Source organism: Panthera leo, chromosome B2 (genome assembly GCF_018350215.1).
Source record: "Panthera leo isolate Ple1 chromosome B2, P.leo_Ple1_pat1.1, whole genome shotgun sequence".
Lineage (NCBI taxonomy): Eukaryota > Metazoa > Chordata > Mammalia > Carnivora > Felidae > Panthera > Panthera leo.
The window spans coordinates 135623712-135639264 of record NC_056683.1 but is presented as its reverse complement, the minus strand read 5'-3'; the positions used below and the strand labels follow the sequence as shown (position 1 = coordinate 135639264).

At 43.5% G+C, this 15553-nt stretch overlaps 1 protein-coding gene across 3 annotated transcripts in view; it reads left to right on the top strand.

Moving 5' to 3' along the window:
* The first annotated feature begins 151 nt into the window (after window positions 1–151).
* Window positions 152–15553, top strand: part of RMND1 (required for meiotic nuclear division 1 homolog) — a 47378-nt gene continuing 31976 nt past the window's right edge. For 2 of the 3 annotated variants that reach the window (XR_006202895.1, XM_042940086.1), the window contains exons 1-2: window positions 152–269; window positions 5894–6411. Coding sequence is in view for 1 of the 3 variants with exons in the window: in XM_042940086.1 (XP_042796020.1) it covers window positions 5908–6411 (504 nt within the window). In the remaining 2 variants the exon portion in view is untranslated. Of the gene's footprint in view, window positions 270–5893; window positions 6412–7948; window positions 7971–15553 lie in introns of those variants that run through there. The other variant, XM_042940087.1, reaches the window with a different exon arrangement.

Genomic DNA, 15553 nt, shown 5'->3' with positions numbered 1-15553 from the left:
GAAGCAAGCAGGGACCGGGAGGTCCCAGGCACTGGGGAGCGGAAAAGGTCGCGGCGACGCTGGTCACGTGGTCCGGCTGTCACGTGCAGCGGGCGGCTCACGCTCTGCGGGGCCCGGAGTTCGGTGCGCCTGCGCAGTGCGGGCGCTGGGAGGGCCGCCCGAGCGGCAGAGCTGACTGCGGGAAGCGGGACCTGCGGCCGCACTTTACTTGCCGCAGGGTCGCGTAAGCTTGCTCGCTTAGCACATCCCTCGTGTCTTCCGGCGGAGAGGTTAGTGTACTGCTTTTCCCTAGCTGGTTGTATGGTCCTGCACCGGGGCCCCAACATTTGCACCCGGGCAGCTCTGAATCGCTCGGGTCACAGGTTTCACTGGTACCGCTGCGGTGATCTTTGGTTGACTTAGCTGGGAGTGAAAAAAAGCACGCAATCCATAAACACTGAGCGAGCCCTTTTTTGAGCCAGTACATAGCGGTTACCGCAAAGATTTTTTTAAAATTGAGCTTAAGGAATTGGAAGGCATGCTCCCAAAGGTTAGAGCCATTTATCCGTTGAATCGCAGCCTGGATGATACGGTTTTCTTATTTGGTATTATTGTTCTTAAAAAGTATAAAATATGCCAATTAACTGAGTAGCTGCCTTGTATTTCATTCGGAAAATGTGAGTTGAATACCTACCGTATATTGGGCACTATGGTCACAGAAGACCATGAACGGAAGACCAGTCTTATCCTCAAAAAGCTTACATTCTAGAGAAGAGAAAGAGAAATCTATTCTTTTCTATGGTTTCTTCTTCAGCTTTGTCATTTTTTTTTTTTCTCTTTAAATCATCTCTGCACCCAATATGGGGCTGGAAATCACAGCCCCGAGATCAAGCAGTTGTTCGCTCCTCGGACTGAGCCAGCCAGGCGCCCCTAGCTTCGTCGCTATTTAGTATCTATCTTACTGACTTGTCCCGTTTATGGCCTGTCACGTCCGATGTAGTGTAAGATTCAAGACATAGGGATTTTCGTCTTTTATTTTCATGTGTATTACCAGCAAGTCGGGGATGTCAGGCACGTGATAGGAACTCAGTTCATCTTTGTTGTATGAATTGACAAATTAGAAATACGAGGTACGCAAGTGATGTTAAATGCAATGGAAAAATAAAAAGTGGAGGAAAATAGAGAGTGGGTGTTGGTGTTGGTTGTGCATCTTAAATGAAGTGGTTGGGGAAGATTTCACTGGGTAGGACTCTGTTGGAGCAAAGATCTGAAGGAGGTGAGGGAATGAGCCTTACAGAGTCCTAGGAAAAGAGCGTAACGAACTGTAAGTACAAAAAGCACAAAGATCCAAAGGACGGAGTGACTGGAGCAAACTGAGCGAGACATAGAGCTACAAGAGATGTTACGGTGATGAGATGAGAGGCCAGCATCAAATTTTGTGCAGGAAGAAAGATGTGATCCAACTTGCGTCTTCAAAGGATCACTTTGGTTGCTTCTGTAGGAGGCAAAGAACAGAAGCAGGGAGACCCATTAGGTAATCATGGGAAAGACAGCCACTTGGACCAGGGTGGTAGCAGTGTGGGTTGAGACCTGGTGCAAATAAAGCCAGTGGGATTTGCTGACAGATTGGGTATGGGGAATGAAGAGGCAAGATGGGTTATAGGTATTTGCCTTTAACAAAGAAAGGTAAGGGTGTGATTGCTGTTTTGTGAATGGGGAAGACTGTGGCAAGAATAGAATCTGAGGGAAGATTTTGGAAGTTCAGTTTTGAGCATGTTACATTTTTCACATAGGGATAGATACCTGCTATTCATCGATGTGTAGATAACATCTAAGGAGCTGAGAATAGAGAAGAAAAATGGCCCAAATACTGAGCAGTGGTGCTTTCAATTGTTGATGGGATAGGAAAATACAGAGGAGAAAGAAGGTACCACCAGTGAGGTAGGAGGAAAGTGGCCAGTGTGGTATTCTAGAAGCCACTTGAGGAAGGTGCTTCCAAGAGGGCGGAGTGATCAACTAATCTGGTCTTGCTTATAAGTCGGGTACAGTGAAGACTGAGAAGTGACCATTGGACTTAAAAATAGGGAAGTCATTTCTGGCCTTAACAAGTGGGTTTTGGTAAAGCGGCAGGGATGAAAGCCTGATTGGAAGGGGCTCAAGAAACTCAGAGAACAGGAGTTAGAGACAGTAAATAAAGCTTTTAAAGGAATGGAACTCAAAGAAAGAGTAAATAGTATATGGAAGGGAAGAGTTGTTTTTATAAGATGAGAGAAATTAAATCACAGTTATCTACTAATAGGAATGTGCCGGAAAGATGGAAAAATAAATAGCACAAAATAGGAAAGAGTTTAACCTTTCCTGCTGCAGGCAGGAAGGGGTGAGACTTGGTGTGCCTGTGGAGGACCTGGTTCCAGATGGGACCAGCAGAAGGGAAGCCAGAATCCATGGGCACGGAATCGGTAGGCGGGCAGGCAGATCATGGTGAGAGCGTGTGGAAATTCTCTTCTGATTGTTTCTGTTTTGTCAATGAAAGAGGAAGCAAGGAGGCATTGGAGGTGTGAAGAGAGGGCACAGAGTAGACTCTGGTGGGGAAAGAGGTTAAGGTTGTTGAGCAGCAGGAAAAGGTGCTCCTAAAGGAAGTGGTCATGATTCTAGAGTGAGACCAGCTGGCATGGTTGGTTGGTTGGTTGGTTGGTTGCCTTTAGCCACGTTCAGATGCAGTACAGGCACAAATAAGGGGAAGTATATTTGATTCTGGTTGATGTTATGTCATGTGAGCCTGTGGATGAGAGAGGGATTCAAAGGATTTGAGGTATATGGGAGAGAGATAGTAGACCACGGAATATAGGCTGAGCATGGCAGAAGTGAAGTGAGTGGGGAGTGAGCGACAATGAAAGGGTGTCTGGATCATTGGACCGTTCAGTCCTATTGGGGATGAAGAATTGGGATTAAGAGGAGGAGTGAGCTTGAAAGACCAGACATGGGCGCCTGGGTGGCTCAGTTGTTAAGCATCTGACTTCGTCTCGGGTCATGATCTCTGTTCATGAGTTGGGTCCCATGTTGAGTGAGCTCGAGTCTTGCTTCAGGTGAGCTTGAGCCCCGCTTCAGGTGAGCCCTGCCTCTCGCTTTCTTTCTTTCTCTTTCCCTCTCTCTCTCTCTCTGCCCTCGCTCACTTAGCCCTTCCCCTCAAAAAAAAAAAAAAAAAAAAAAAAGACCAGACATGATGTTTGGAGCAGAATGCTTGAAATTGAGAATATGCGGTTACAATTACTGATAATGACATGCCTAGAGCAGGACTCTCCAATAGAAATACAGTGCAAGCCACATAACGGCATTTGAAGGTTTCTAGAGGTTTTGAAGGTAAAAATAAACAAGTGGCATCAATTTTAATTTACTTTATGTAACCCAATATATCTAAAAATACTATTTCAACAACTTATCAGTGTAAAAATTAGGGAGATGTTTAATTTTTTTGTATTAAGTATAAGATACAAAGTACAAAAAGCATTCAGTGTTATTGAAGCACATTTCGGGTGCTCAGTAACCGTATGCGCTCCGTGGCTACTATGCCGCCGGGAGCATATGACCGTGGGAGGGAGCGATGCAGGAAGGGTGGAACGCAAGATCGGTCGGGGAACTCAGGCTGGGGAATTGGAAGAACCGCGTCCACCATGGATCTGCACAAAACGTAACGCAGAGCTTTTTAGAGTCATTAACACTCTAACATACTTTCAACCTTTAGATTTAGTTTGTACAATTAAAATTTAACTTTACTGAGATGCGCCCCAGTTTTTCACAAAGCCTAAATTGTGTGTGTGTGTGTGTGTGTGTGTGTGAGAGAGAGAGAGAGACACCTTAAATGCTACATCTGTCTTCCTCGGCAAAGATTAAGAGAAAACACACTTCTTGTTTGTCTGGTAGCGTTTGCATTCTTTGTCCTAGTGCTTTGCGTAGCCTCTATAGGAAGGCAGTCTTTAGTTTCAAGGTAAGAATTTCCTCGAAGAGAATGGAAGGCTCTGTGTATACAAATTTCCGACATGTATTGTAATTAGGTTCTTCAACACCCACTGGTTGAGCCGGCAGGGAATAGTACTAATTAAAGGTCAAGTGTAGTAGCTCGTTGGACTAGAACTAAACACCCAGTTCCAGCTTTTGAGGTGTTTTGAAAACAGCAGCTTCTGCCCCCCTCGCTTCGCCGTGACTCACCCTTGTCCTCTTCCTCCTGGAGGTAGGTAGTAAATCGTAGTGGTTACCGTGTCGTCTTTGGAATTGGAAAAGCCTGGGTTGTAATTAGGTCTCAGCAAGGGAGTCCGCCTTTCGGCCTCAGCTTCTTCGTCTGTAAAATGCCTCCTGGGGTAACAGTGAGGTAAAGCGGAGGGCCTAGTGTGTAGAAAGTACCCAGTAAGGCCCTGGTCTCTCTCTGTTCCCGGTCTACCTTGTTACCGAACGTAGGTTTCTTAAACATACATCTGACCGTGTGAGTGTCACGTTGAAAAGCTGTGGCTTCCCCCTACCTGTAGACACTTTTGCATCACTGACTGGCCACTGGCTCCTTTTCAGTCCTAATCTGCAACTTGCTCCTGCCTCCCCTCAAGTTGCACCTTGGTGGCCAAACAGTACTCTGTACCTAGAGTGTTTGATTTGATGATCCCTCTGCCCTTTTGAGACCCAGTTCAAATGTCACCTCTGTCAATATGTCCTACCCACCCTCACCTGAGATGCTCCCTTCTCTTGGCCCCATAGCAACTGGCACATAGCTCTGTTCTGAACTTAATCACATTATTCTGTTTCCCCAGCTAGACTGTGAATTCTGAGATCAATGATTCATTATTCTATCTCTAGCACCTAACATGCTATTTTTATAAAGAATTATTAGTATTGATTGCCTATTAATAGGCTTGCCTTTACAGAACAAATATTTTATGCTGTAAATAAGGTGGGGGGCGGGGGGGCGCCTGGGTGGCTCAGTCGGTTGAGCGTCCAGCTTCGGCTCAGGTCATGATCTCACAGTTTGTGGGTTCGAGCCTCGCATCGGGCTCTGTGCTGATAGCTTAGAGCCTGGAGCCTGCTTCAAATTCTGTGTCTCCCTCTCTCTCTGCTCCTCCCCCGCTCATGCTGTCTCTCTCTCTCTCTCCTTCAAAAATAAATAAAAACACTAAAAAAAAATTTTTTTTTAAATAAGGGGAGGGGATTATTTACATATGCAGTCTCTTTCTTTTGGAGCATGAACACGTGTCTCTCACATCCTTTACCCCCACTACCAGGCCGATCTCAACCTGAAGAGCCCTTTGCCATTCAAGAAGCAGCTGGAATCTTTCCGAGAACCTTTCCTGACTCTTCATGTAGAATTAGGGGAGCTCCTAGTGTGTTTCCTCCGCAGCTTGTACTGTATGTAGCTCTTTCATAGAACCTAGGGCCTGTTCCACTGAGTTATAATGGGCAGCTGAAAATGCCTGTCTCCTCCAGACCATTAGCACCTGATGGCAGGAACTCTGTCCTTTCATGGCCCTAACTCATTGTTGATCTCATTGAATAAATTTTGAGTAAAGGAATTTAGAAGTATAGATTGTTTTTAATGGTAATGCTAATGAAGCATTTAATGGTAAATGCTAATGAAGTAAACGAAAAGATCCCATCACTCTATTTTTCTTTTTTAGGTCCTTGTCATGTCACTAGCTTTCTAGTGTTGTAATCTTCCAGAAAGAAGGCCAGAGGTTGATTAAAGGAAAGGTGGGGGGAGCACTTGCATTGACTTTTTTTAACCTCATTCTTTTTCTAGTCTTAGGCTAAGGTGTATTTGTTTTGCAAATGGTTTTACAGAAATATGCTTATTGCCTAGGAAGATACTGTATATATTTGAAAACATTAAAACAAAAACAAAAAAGCCTTGAACCTCTAATTCTTTTTCTTTTAGCTTGGGATGTGGTAATGTCAGCCAGACTTTTCAGAGCCCTGGCCGGATCTCACTGTATTTTATCAAAAGTGTATCAGTGCCAAAGACTTGCTCATCGAACGTTAAAACCGCTTAAGGAACTTGAGACTACAATATGCAGCACCGTGACGAGAAGCCAGAACTTGGATTTATTCTTTCCTGAGACAGCAGCGGGTGATTTGAGTAAGTCCCAGGTCCTGGAAACAAGTCAGAAAATACCAAATACAAACATACTGTCTCCATTAAATGCTGCACATTGCCAGGGTGAAAAAGTGCTCCTTCCGACCAGGAAATCGTTTAGTACTCACAGGAAAGTGACTCACAAACCAAATCTATTAGGTTCTAAGTGGTTTATAAAAATATTAGAGCGGCAGTACTCATCTATATCAACGGAAACAGTTGTTCCTAAACAAGACTTTCCGCAAATCAAGAGACCACTGAAAGCGTCGAGGACCAGGCAGCCATCCAGGACCAACCTTCCAGTTCTCTCTGTGAATGAGGTAAATGTGTGATGGTGCCTTGTGCGTACAATCCTTACTTGCACTGTAATCGAGTGCCCGCTGCGCCACAGCCTTGCTGTGAACGTAAGAGATCTGGCAGCAAGGGCTTTGAAGTCTGATAGTAAAACCTGTGACATCCAAAGGGAATCAGCATCTTCATTTTAGGAATCGATAGTACATAGAGGGGCACCTGGGTGGCTCAGTTGGTTAAGCATCTGACTCTTGATTTTAGCTCAGGTCTTGATCTTGAGGTCATGAGTTCAAGCTCCACGTTGGCCTCCACGCTGGGTGTGAAGGCTACTTAAGTGATAATAATAATAATACATATAAAGGCAAAAATAGGCAATTAAATATAAAAATATAATTTATGAAAAGATTAGTTATTGGCCTAAGGAAACTTTGAGAAAAAAGACTACTGTTAAGTCCAGTGTTGGAATGGTGTTATAAAAAACACCCATTAAACAAAATCAAACTGTAGAAATTCTTCATCAAATTTAAAAACAAAAAACAAAAAACGGGCGCCTGAGTAGCTCAGTCAGTTGAGCGCCCAGCTTCAGCTTAGGACATGATCTCACAGTTCATGAGTTCAAGCCCCACATCAGGCTCGTGCTGTCAGTGCGGGGCAGGCTTCAGATCCTCTGTCCTCTCTGCCCCTCCTCCATTATGTATGTGCGTGGGCGCGCGCGCTCTCTCTCTCTCAAACATAAACATTTAAAAATAATTTTTTAACATTTTCAGTAGCTATGCAGACAGGTAAGCATTCATTAGCCTGTGGTAACTGTATGGGATGGGGTAGTGAAATGACAGAAAATGGGTATAGTCAGAAAACAGCGAGAGGTTTTTGCTTTTCTGGCCTTTAAGGGTTGAAGAGGGTGTTTTTATTTACTGTTAGAGGTTTATGAGAATTTTTCAGATACAACTGCATTTCCCTTCTACATGATAAATACTATTTAAGGTTAAGATCAAGCCCTTTGCTAACTTTTATACCTTGTATAGTACCCAGAACTGTGTCTTATATGTAACAAATACTTAATAAATTAGAAAGGAGAGAAGAGAGGCAAAGGGATCTTTCATGTCTATGGTCATCAACGTTAAAAATGAGAATTGAGAATATTTAAAACAATCAGGCCTTCTGAATCTTTCAGAAAACAGGTTAGAATGTCAGTCTTAAAATCTTGATTCTGAGTAGACCCTGAGCATGTTTAATTTGTGTGTGGTGGGGGGGGGGGGGTTGTTGTTGTTGTTTTTACTGCATAGTTCACTTCCTTCAAAAAGGTTGATAGACCTTCACTACTGATCCTCAGGTTATGACATTAGGATTGATTCATGATTTTTACTTTGGATTCTAGCTTTGTTTATTTCTACTTTACTTTCAGCTTTTTTTATTTATTTTGAGAGAGAGCGTGCAAGCGAGCAGAGGAGGGGCAGAGAGAGAGAATCCCAAGCAGGCCGACGTGGAGCCTGACACGGGGCTTGAACCTACAAACCATGAGATCATGACCTGAGCTGAAACCAAGCATCGGATACTTAACCAACTGAGCCACCCAGGGGCCCCACAGGTCCTGATTTTTTAATTGTATTGTTTAGCTTTGTGATCATTTGGGAAATGCAGTATTTAAGTGACAGATGACATGAAGTGTAAAAACCTGAATTCGTGGCAGATCCAAGAAAGAGGAAGATCTGGGGGTCTGGGTGGCTCAGTCGGTTAAGCGTCCGACTTCGGCTCAGGTGACAATCTCACAGTTTGTAAGTTCGAGCCCCGCGTCGAGCTCTGTGCCCACAGCTCGGAGCCTGGAGCCTGCTTCGGACTGTGTGTCTCCCTCTCTCTCTGCCCCTCCCCCATTCTCGCCCTGTCTGTCTCTCAAAAATAAATGAATGTTTAAAAAAAAAAATTAGAAAAAAAGAGGAAGATCTCCATTTTGTCTTTTGTAACACCTAGCAGCACAGAGAATAGTCTTTTTTTTTTTTCTTTTTAGAGTGTGAGCAGGGCAGAGGGGCAGAGGGAGAGAATCACAAGCAGGCTCCATGTTCAGTACAGAGCCCGACACAGGGTTTGATCCCACAACCCTGGGATCGTGACCTGAGCCAAAATCAGAAGTTGGATGTTCAACCAATTGAGCCACCCAGGTGCCCCAGTAATCAAGTTTCTTAATGAAGAGGATGATACGGTCAGAGGTGTCACTTTTTTTTTTTTTTTTTTTTTTTATTGGTTGTAAACTCTCAAAGAGACATTATTTCTTCGGGCTGTCCTTCGACTTGGAGGCAATTTTCTTTTTTTTTTTTTTTTTTTTTTCAACTTTTTTTATTTATTTTTGGGACAGAGAGAGAGACAGAGCATGAACGGGGGAGGGGCAGAGAGAGAGGGAGACACAGAATCGGAAACAGACTCCAGGCTCCGAGCCATCAGCCCAGAGCCTGACGCGGGCCTCGAAGTCACGGACCGCGAGATCGTGACCTGGCTGAAGTCAGACGCTTAACCGACTGCGCCACCCAGGCGCCCCGTTGGAGGCAATTTTCTTGAATTCGTTATTTTTTTTTTTTTTTTTGAGGATATTTTTTCTGCTTCCAGGAAAGGATTTGAAGTAGATCTTCAAAATTTAATGTAGTTTTAAATGAGATAATGAAAGTATTACATTTGAAATGGAGCAAACAATTGACATGAACAGAGAAATAACTGTTACCTGGTGTGAATAATCTAGGTGAACATTTAGTTCTGAGAAGCCCAATGGTTAAAGAAGGGAATCCTCCTGGGTTATACTTTTTTTGTTCTTTAACGGGGGAAAAAAAAACTTAAAAATGTTTTATGAGGAACTATGGTTTTCTATCACCAAATTTAAGGAGTCATATAGTGCTGGGTTCTCAGACACAAGATATTATGTAACATAATAGGCGTGACCTCAGATGCAGTTTTGCAAAAACAGAAGCAGCATGTGGTCTCTCTGAAGAGCACAGGGAAATAATAGAAAATCTTATGTTTCTAAAAGCATTTATTTTTTCTTTAGTAACCTCGACACCCAATGTGGGGCTCGGCCTCATGACCCTGAGATCAAGAGTGTGTGCTCTTCCCAGGAAGCCAGCCAGGCCCCCCCTTGGAACATCATTTCTGATGATCTTACTCTTCATGGGCGAGCGCAGTCTTGAAGTGTGGCTAGGTCCTATATCCCCAGGGCCGAAGACTGGCTTTTATCTGCCCCACATGGAGGGCCACCGCATTTCCACGTGGGCATCCTGGGGCTGGGGAGTCCCTAGTGGTGGGATAGCCCTTTCTCCCACTCTGGACACAGACAGGAAGGACTCTGCTTTGCACCAGAGAGCAGGTGTGCTTTGTCTCATTCCCCCCACGTGCTCCTGACTCGCCCTCTTTCCTGTGCCACACAGCAAGCTCCCAGAATTGACTGAGTGAGGTTAGTCACTACCCGCTGTACTAGAATCGACTCTTTACCTGGTGTCACTTGCAGAGATCGTAACGTACTAAGATGTTCAGCCCACTTGCCGTTGGCTCGTAGTTTATCTTGGCAGCAACAGTGTTCCTTGTTGGTGCGTCTCATCTCAGGAAGAGGATGCTAGAGGACGACAGCCACTGCTCTGATCAGCATGGAGACGGGCACGTCCTTGTACTGCAGAGTTAACTAGTGGGTTGTTACTAATCGATGGGTTTTTTTGTTTTTTGGGGTTTTTTTTAGCGAGATATAATAGAAAGCATCAGAATGCATTAATCGTGGTAGAAATGAATACTGTTTCATGAAATTTTTGTGTCACGTGTTGGTATGTGTGCCCACGTGCATCTGTGTACTGTGTGTACAGAAGGCTTTTTCGCTGTGGGATGGAGTCAAGAAACTTAAAAGCGAAAGCATTGTCCTGCTGACGTAAAACGTATCTATGTTGTATAACTTTTATCTACGGTCTATACATAACAGGAAAACATGCATTTTTCTTTTCGTATTTAGAGGCAACATTACAGTAATGCATTACTCTTCTTCAGTACTAGAACGTGAATAAAAATAAGCTTTCTTTTTTAAGAAAAGTGTTCCATCAGAGCGTGTGATGCACTGAAGCGAGGATCATATATAGATTTCTAGCCCCATCTGCTGGAACATGTTTTCTGTGGCCAGCAAAACAAAACACATATTGAAACACTGTGGCTTTCTTGGCTTTCGGTTTTAGGTTTTTGTTTTTTTTTAACATTTTAAAATAGAAAGGCCTACATTTAAGTGTTAAATCGAGTAAGTGTTTGAGGTTGGTTTGGCACATCTACGTAAGAACAAGTTGTTGATCCCTGTCCTAAAGCCTGAAATTTGTGCTCTCACTATATATATGATTCATTATAAAAATCCAGAAAAAGACGTATGAAAACGGAAGCTTCTCACAATATAACAATATAATTAATACGGAAAAAACAGGACTACAACATACTCCGTGGGCCTCTTTCCCTTTACCAAATGGATTTCAGGGCAATCTTGAAACTTAAAGCAAAGAAAAAAAAAAAAAAAAGAAACTTATAGCAAAGGATATAAACCTAAAAAAAGATTGATCTAACAAATCAATCTGGAAAACTTTGTAAATCATTTATTAATGGAAGAAGCCATAACTTACAGAGAGAGTGAGTCCCAGAAGGCTTAAGGATACAGAAAGTAGTGTGGCAAGCCGTGTAAGTTTATGTGATGCTGGCCAGAACTTTGAGCCAAACTAAACAGGAGACAGGGAAAGAAGGAAAGGTGACAATCTTCAGAAAGTCTGCAAAAATCCTTGGAATGGCTAAGTAAAAACAGATTGTGTTTAAAAATTTATTTATAATTTTTTGGAACTCAGAATGTATTTTCTCATGGAAGTAGTGACTGAATGCACTTGAGTGCACGATAGTATGCGTTTTTAGCACGGACGAGTCTGATCAGCAACGAACGATGGTGAGGCAGGCAGGGACCTAGCGGGTGGGAGGGGCTGCGTGGGCTGGAGAACTGGGACCACCTCCTCAGCTTTAGTGAATAATATATTCATTAGTTGAATTATTTCTATTCCTAATTATATTCTTTCCTAATTATATTCTATTCCAATTATATTCAATAGTTGATTATTGCCAGATCTTCCACTTGGTCAGATCTCGGTGGAAATCTGGCTTTTGTGTGAAACCTCAATTTGTTGTTGAGGATGAATTCAAATGTTAAAAGCACTATATGGTCAGGGTGCCTGGGAGACTCCGTTCAGTGTCTGACTTTGGGCTCATTTCATGACTTCATGGCTTGTGAGTTCGAGCCCTGCATCAGGCTCACTGCTGTCAGCACAGAGCCGTCTTCATATCCTCTGTCCCCACCTCCATCCCCCACCCGTTCCCCCCCCCCCACCGCAATGCTTTCTCTCAAGAATGAATAAACATTGAAAAAAAAAAAAACACTATATGGGTCAACTTTAAAAAAACATTTTTTTTAATGTTTATTCATTTTTGAGAGAGAGACAGAGTGTGAGTAGGGGAGGGTCAGAGAGAGAGGGAGACACAGAATCCGAAGCAGGCTCCAGGCTCCGAGCTGTCAGCACAGAGCCCGAAGGGGGGCCAGAACCCACAAGCCACGAGATCATGACCTGAGCTGAAGTCGGACGCTTAACCGACTGAGCCACCCAGGTGCCCCAAATGTGGGTCAACTTTTGAGTTGGATAGTTCTCTGAGCTGCCAGTTTACAATTCTGATTCTAGAACAGGTGGCTTCTGCCCTTTTCAGTACAGTTACGGGAAGATCCTCTACTGGAATAGTTCTTGGACTGAGGCCCCCTTATCTCCTCATCTTTTCTTTTTTGTGACTCCTCCTGCTCTTCTCGCTACAGCCCAGACAAAGTGTGTCAGCTGTAGTAGTCACACAAGTAATTCTGACATCCAACCTAATATCCTGTGATTTTGCTTAGTGAGTTTCAGTAAATTTGTTGGGTCTCCTGCCAAACACAGCCTGCCCACTGTGGCCTTACCTGGCTCCTGTTGGCAGGATTCCTTTCTTTCATGCAGCTTAATCTCATGTCCTCTCAGCTCTTTCTAACTCCATGAAGCCTTAAAAGAACAGATAGGGTTAGCATTTCTAAGCCTTATGCACATAACTGATTTCCTGTACTCCAGTAACTATCTATACTCTGGCTATGGATCCCTATGATCTGTGTATCAGCATGTGCTTACCTTCATAGTGACTCTGGGAACCCGCTGATCAGTTACCCATCTGTAAAAGGAGGGGTATGACATTTATCCTCACTTTCAACAATTTCTGCTTGTCTGACTTGCCTTTTTTTTTTTTTTTCTAATTGAGATAAGATCATTTTGCTGATGAGTGGACATTTGGTTGATTTTAGGTTTTTCAGTTTGTGTGTTTCTTCGGGGACTCTGTTTATTCCTCTGCTGCTTTAAAAAAAATTTTTTTTTAATGTGTATTCATTTTTGAGAAACAGAGACAGAGCATGAGCCCGGGAGGGCAGAGAGAGGGGGAGACCCAGAATCCGAAGCAGGCTCCAGGCTCCGAGCTGTCAGCACAGAATCTGACATGGGGCTCGAACTCACGCACCGTGAGATCATGACCTGAGCTGAAGTCAGACACTCAGCTGAGTTAGCCACCCAGGTGCCCCTACTGCTTTTTAAATCACACATTAGAGTGGCACCTGGGTGGCTCAGTCAGTTAAGAGTCCGACTTCGGCTCAGGTCATGATCTCACGGTGCAGGGGTTCGAGCCCCTTATCAGGCTCTGTGCTGACCGCTCAGAGCCAGGAGCCTGTTTCGGATTCTGTGTCTCCCTCTCTCTGCCCCTCCCCTGCTCATACTCTGTGTCTCTCCCTCTCAAAAATAAACATTAAAAAAAATTAAATCACACATTAGAATGGCATAACAGATTGAAGAAAAGGCAGGGCAGGCTTAAGCCATTTCTTGACTTTAGGGCCAGGAGTTAGGTAACAGAAGTGGGAGGAGGAAAGGAATCAATATACTACTTTTCTGAAATTTTGTAGTAGGAGCATAACAGAAAGGGAGAGAGTTTAATGGTGACATGAGTAACTCCTAAGAGTAAATTCTGATTCAGTGACTCCTAAGCCTCTCTTAACCAGCGGTGGGTCAGACACCAAACGTATCAAATGGCCGTAGAATCACTCGTTCTGATCAGAAATATAAAACTGTGAACATATGAAAATTCAGATGTAAATTACTTGATACACTTGTTCACCTCCCATAAATTTTGATGATTTAAACATACCCGTACACACGGTAAGAACAACTATAATCTAACCGTGATTGACCATTTGTTTGTGCTAGCCATGGTTCTGAGCACTTGACATTCATCAGCTTGTCTAAACGTCACAGCAGTCCTCTAAGTAGACATTTTGTCATTCTGATTTTCTTTTAACTTTTTTTTTTTTTTTCTTTATCTTTGACAATGATTTTACTTTGGTAGAATTTGAGAATACATTTCGTTTTCATTGTATTGACTTTTATAGTTACTCTCCATTAGTGGTCAGGTTAAACTGATTTTAAATTTACTAAAGGAATATGAAATTTGACTTATGTCCTTTAAGATTGATACAATCTTAAGTAATAGTAGTTCAAGTGATACTTTGATGGCAAAAATCGTGAAGATGGCATTGACTGAGGTTTATTGCCTTCCCATCAGGTCTGTGTTGGCGGGGGACTGGGGAAGAGGAGCTAGTTGGAAGTTCCAGCCCTAACTTGGTTCTGCTATGGGCACCAACTGGGGAGAATCAAATAATAAAATTTACAAACATTCCTTTCCTCTGGTATTTTCTAATCATTTCTTTATCCAATGAATTCCTCAGGGCTGTTGGGGAGTCTTGTAGACAGATTAATGGAGTTGGGAAGGAGAGTGAATTTAATGGGAAACCTATGCTTCCCGCCCTATTCAATTGCCTCTTACGAACCAGATGTGGCTGGTGCAGGTAGTATAGTGGGGAGACATCCAGAGGGAGAAATGGACACGTCTGTGCATTTCCCACTCTCTGAGTCCCTGATCCTACTCCGTAGTCTGTGATTTGGGGGTCCTCCAACATTTCCAAGCTGTTGCATCTTCACATTTAATATTTTTGTGGGAAACGAATGGGACCAAAGTTTTAGGACACACGGGATGTGGTTGCTAATTTCTCTTGGAGGGATTTGCGGTGAGGGTACAACGTGGCTGGAAGGGGGTTTCTGAAACTTATGTTTCTACCTGATTTTACCTTATAGGTGAACAATTCATGTCTAAATACATGGTTGGTGGGGATAAATCCTAACAGGGCGAAATTTAGTCCCAAAGTCCTGGTAATACAAAACAGACTAAACCATTTCGGCCCCCAAGAACACCCGGCCTCTGTCCCCTACCGTACCCTTCTGGCGAGTTTGCCGGCGTCCCAAACCATTCCCGCATGAGGTCACTCTGCCAAGTCACGTGCTCGAGCCCGTGGGAACGCCACATCGCCAGCCGCACCCCTCCACCCCCATCCTGTCCACGCGACCTGGCCTCTCTTTTAACTTTTTTTTAATGTTTATTCATTTTTGAGAGACAGATGAGACAGAACGTGTGTGGGGGAGGGGCAGAGAAGGAGACACAGAATCCGAAGCAGGCTCCAGGCCCTGAGCTGTCAGCACAGAGCCCGATGCGGGGCTTGAACTCATGGACTGTGAGATCATGACCTGAGCTGAAGTCGGGTGCTTAACCTACTGAGCCACTCAGGCACACCTGTCATTCTGATTTAAAAAAAAAAAAAAAAAAAAAAAGTTATTCTGTGAACTCTTTAAGGCCTGTGTCAATAGCTTTTGAACTTTATTGACTTCATCCCCTAGTGAGGAATGTATTTTACCTAACACATACATAGATATAAATGACAGAAAACTCGATAAAGTAACATTTACCCTTACTATGAATGACGCACTGTAATGTTTTCTATTTTATTGAATTTAATTTTTTTAATTATTTTTTTTTTAGCATTTATTAATTTTTGAGACAGAGCATGAACAGGGGAGGGGCAGAGAGAGAGGGAGACACAGAATCTGAGACGGGCTCCAGGCTCTGAGCTGTCAGCACAGAGCCTGACGTGGGGCTCGAACTCACGGACCGTGAGATCATGACCTGAGCCGAAGTCGGACGCTTAACCGACTGAGCCACGCAGGTGCCCCTTTAATTTTTTTTTTTAAG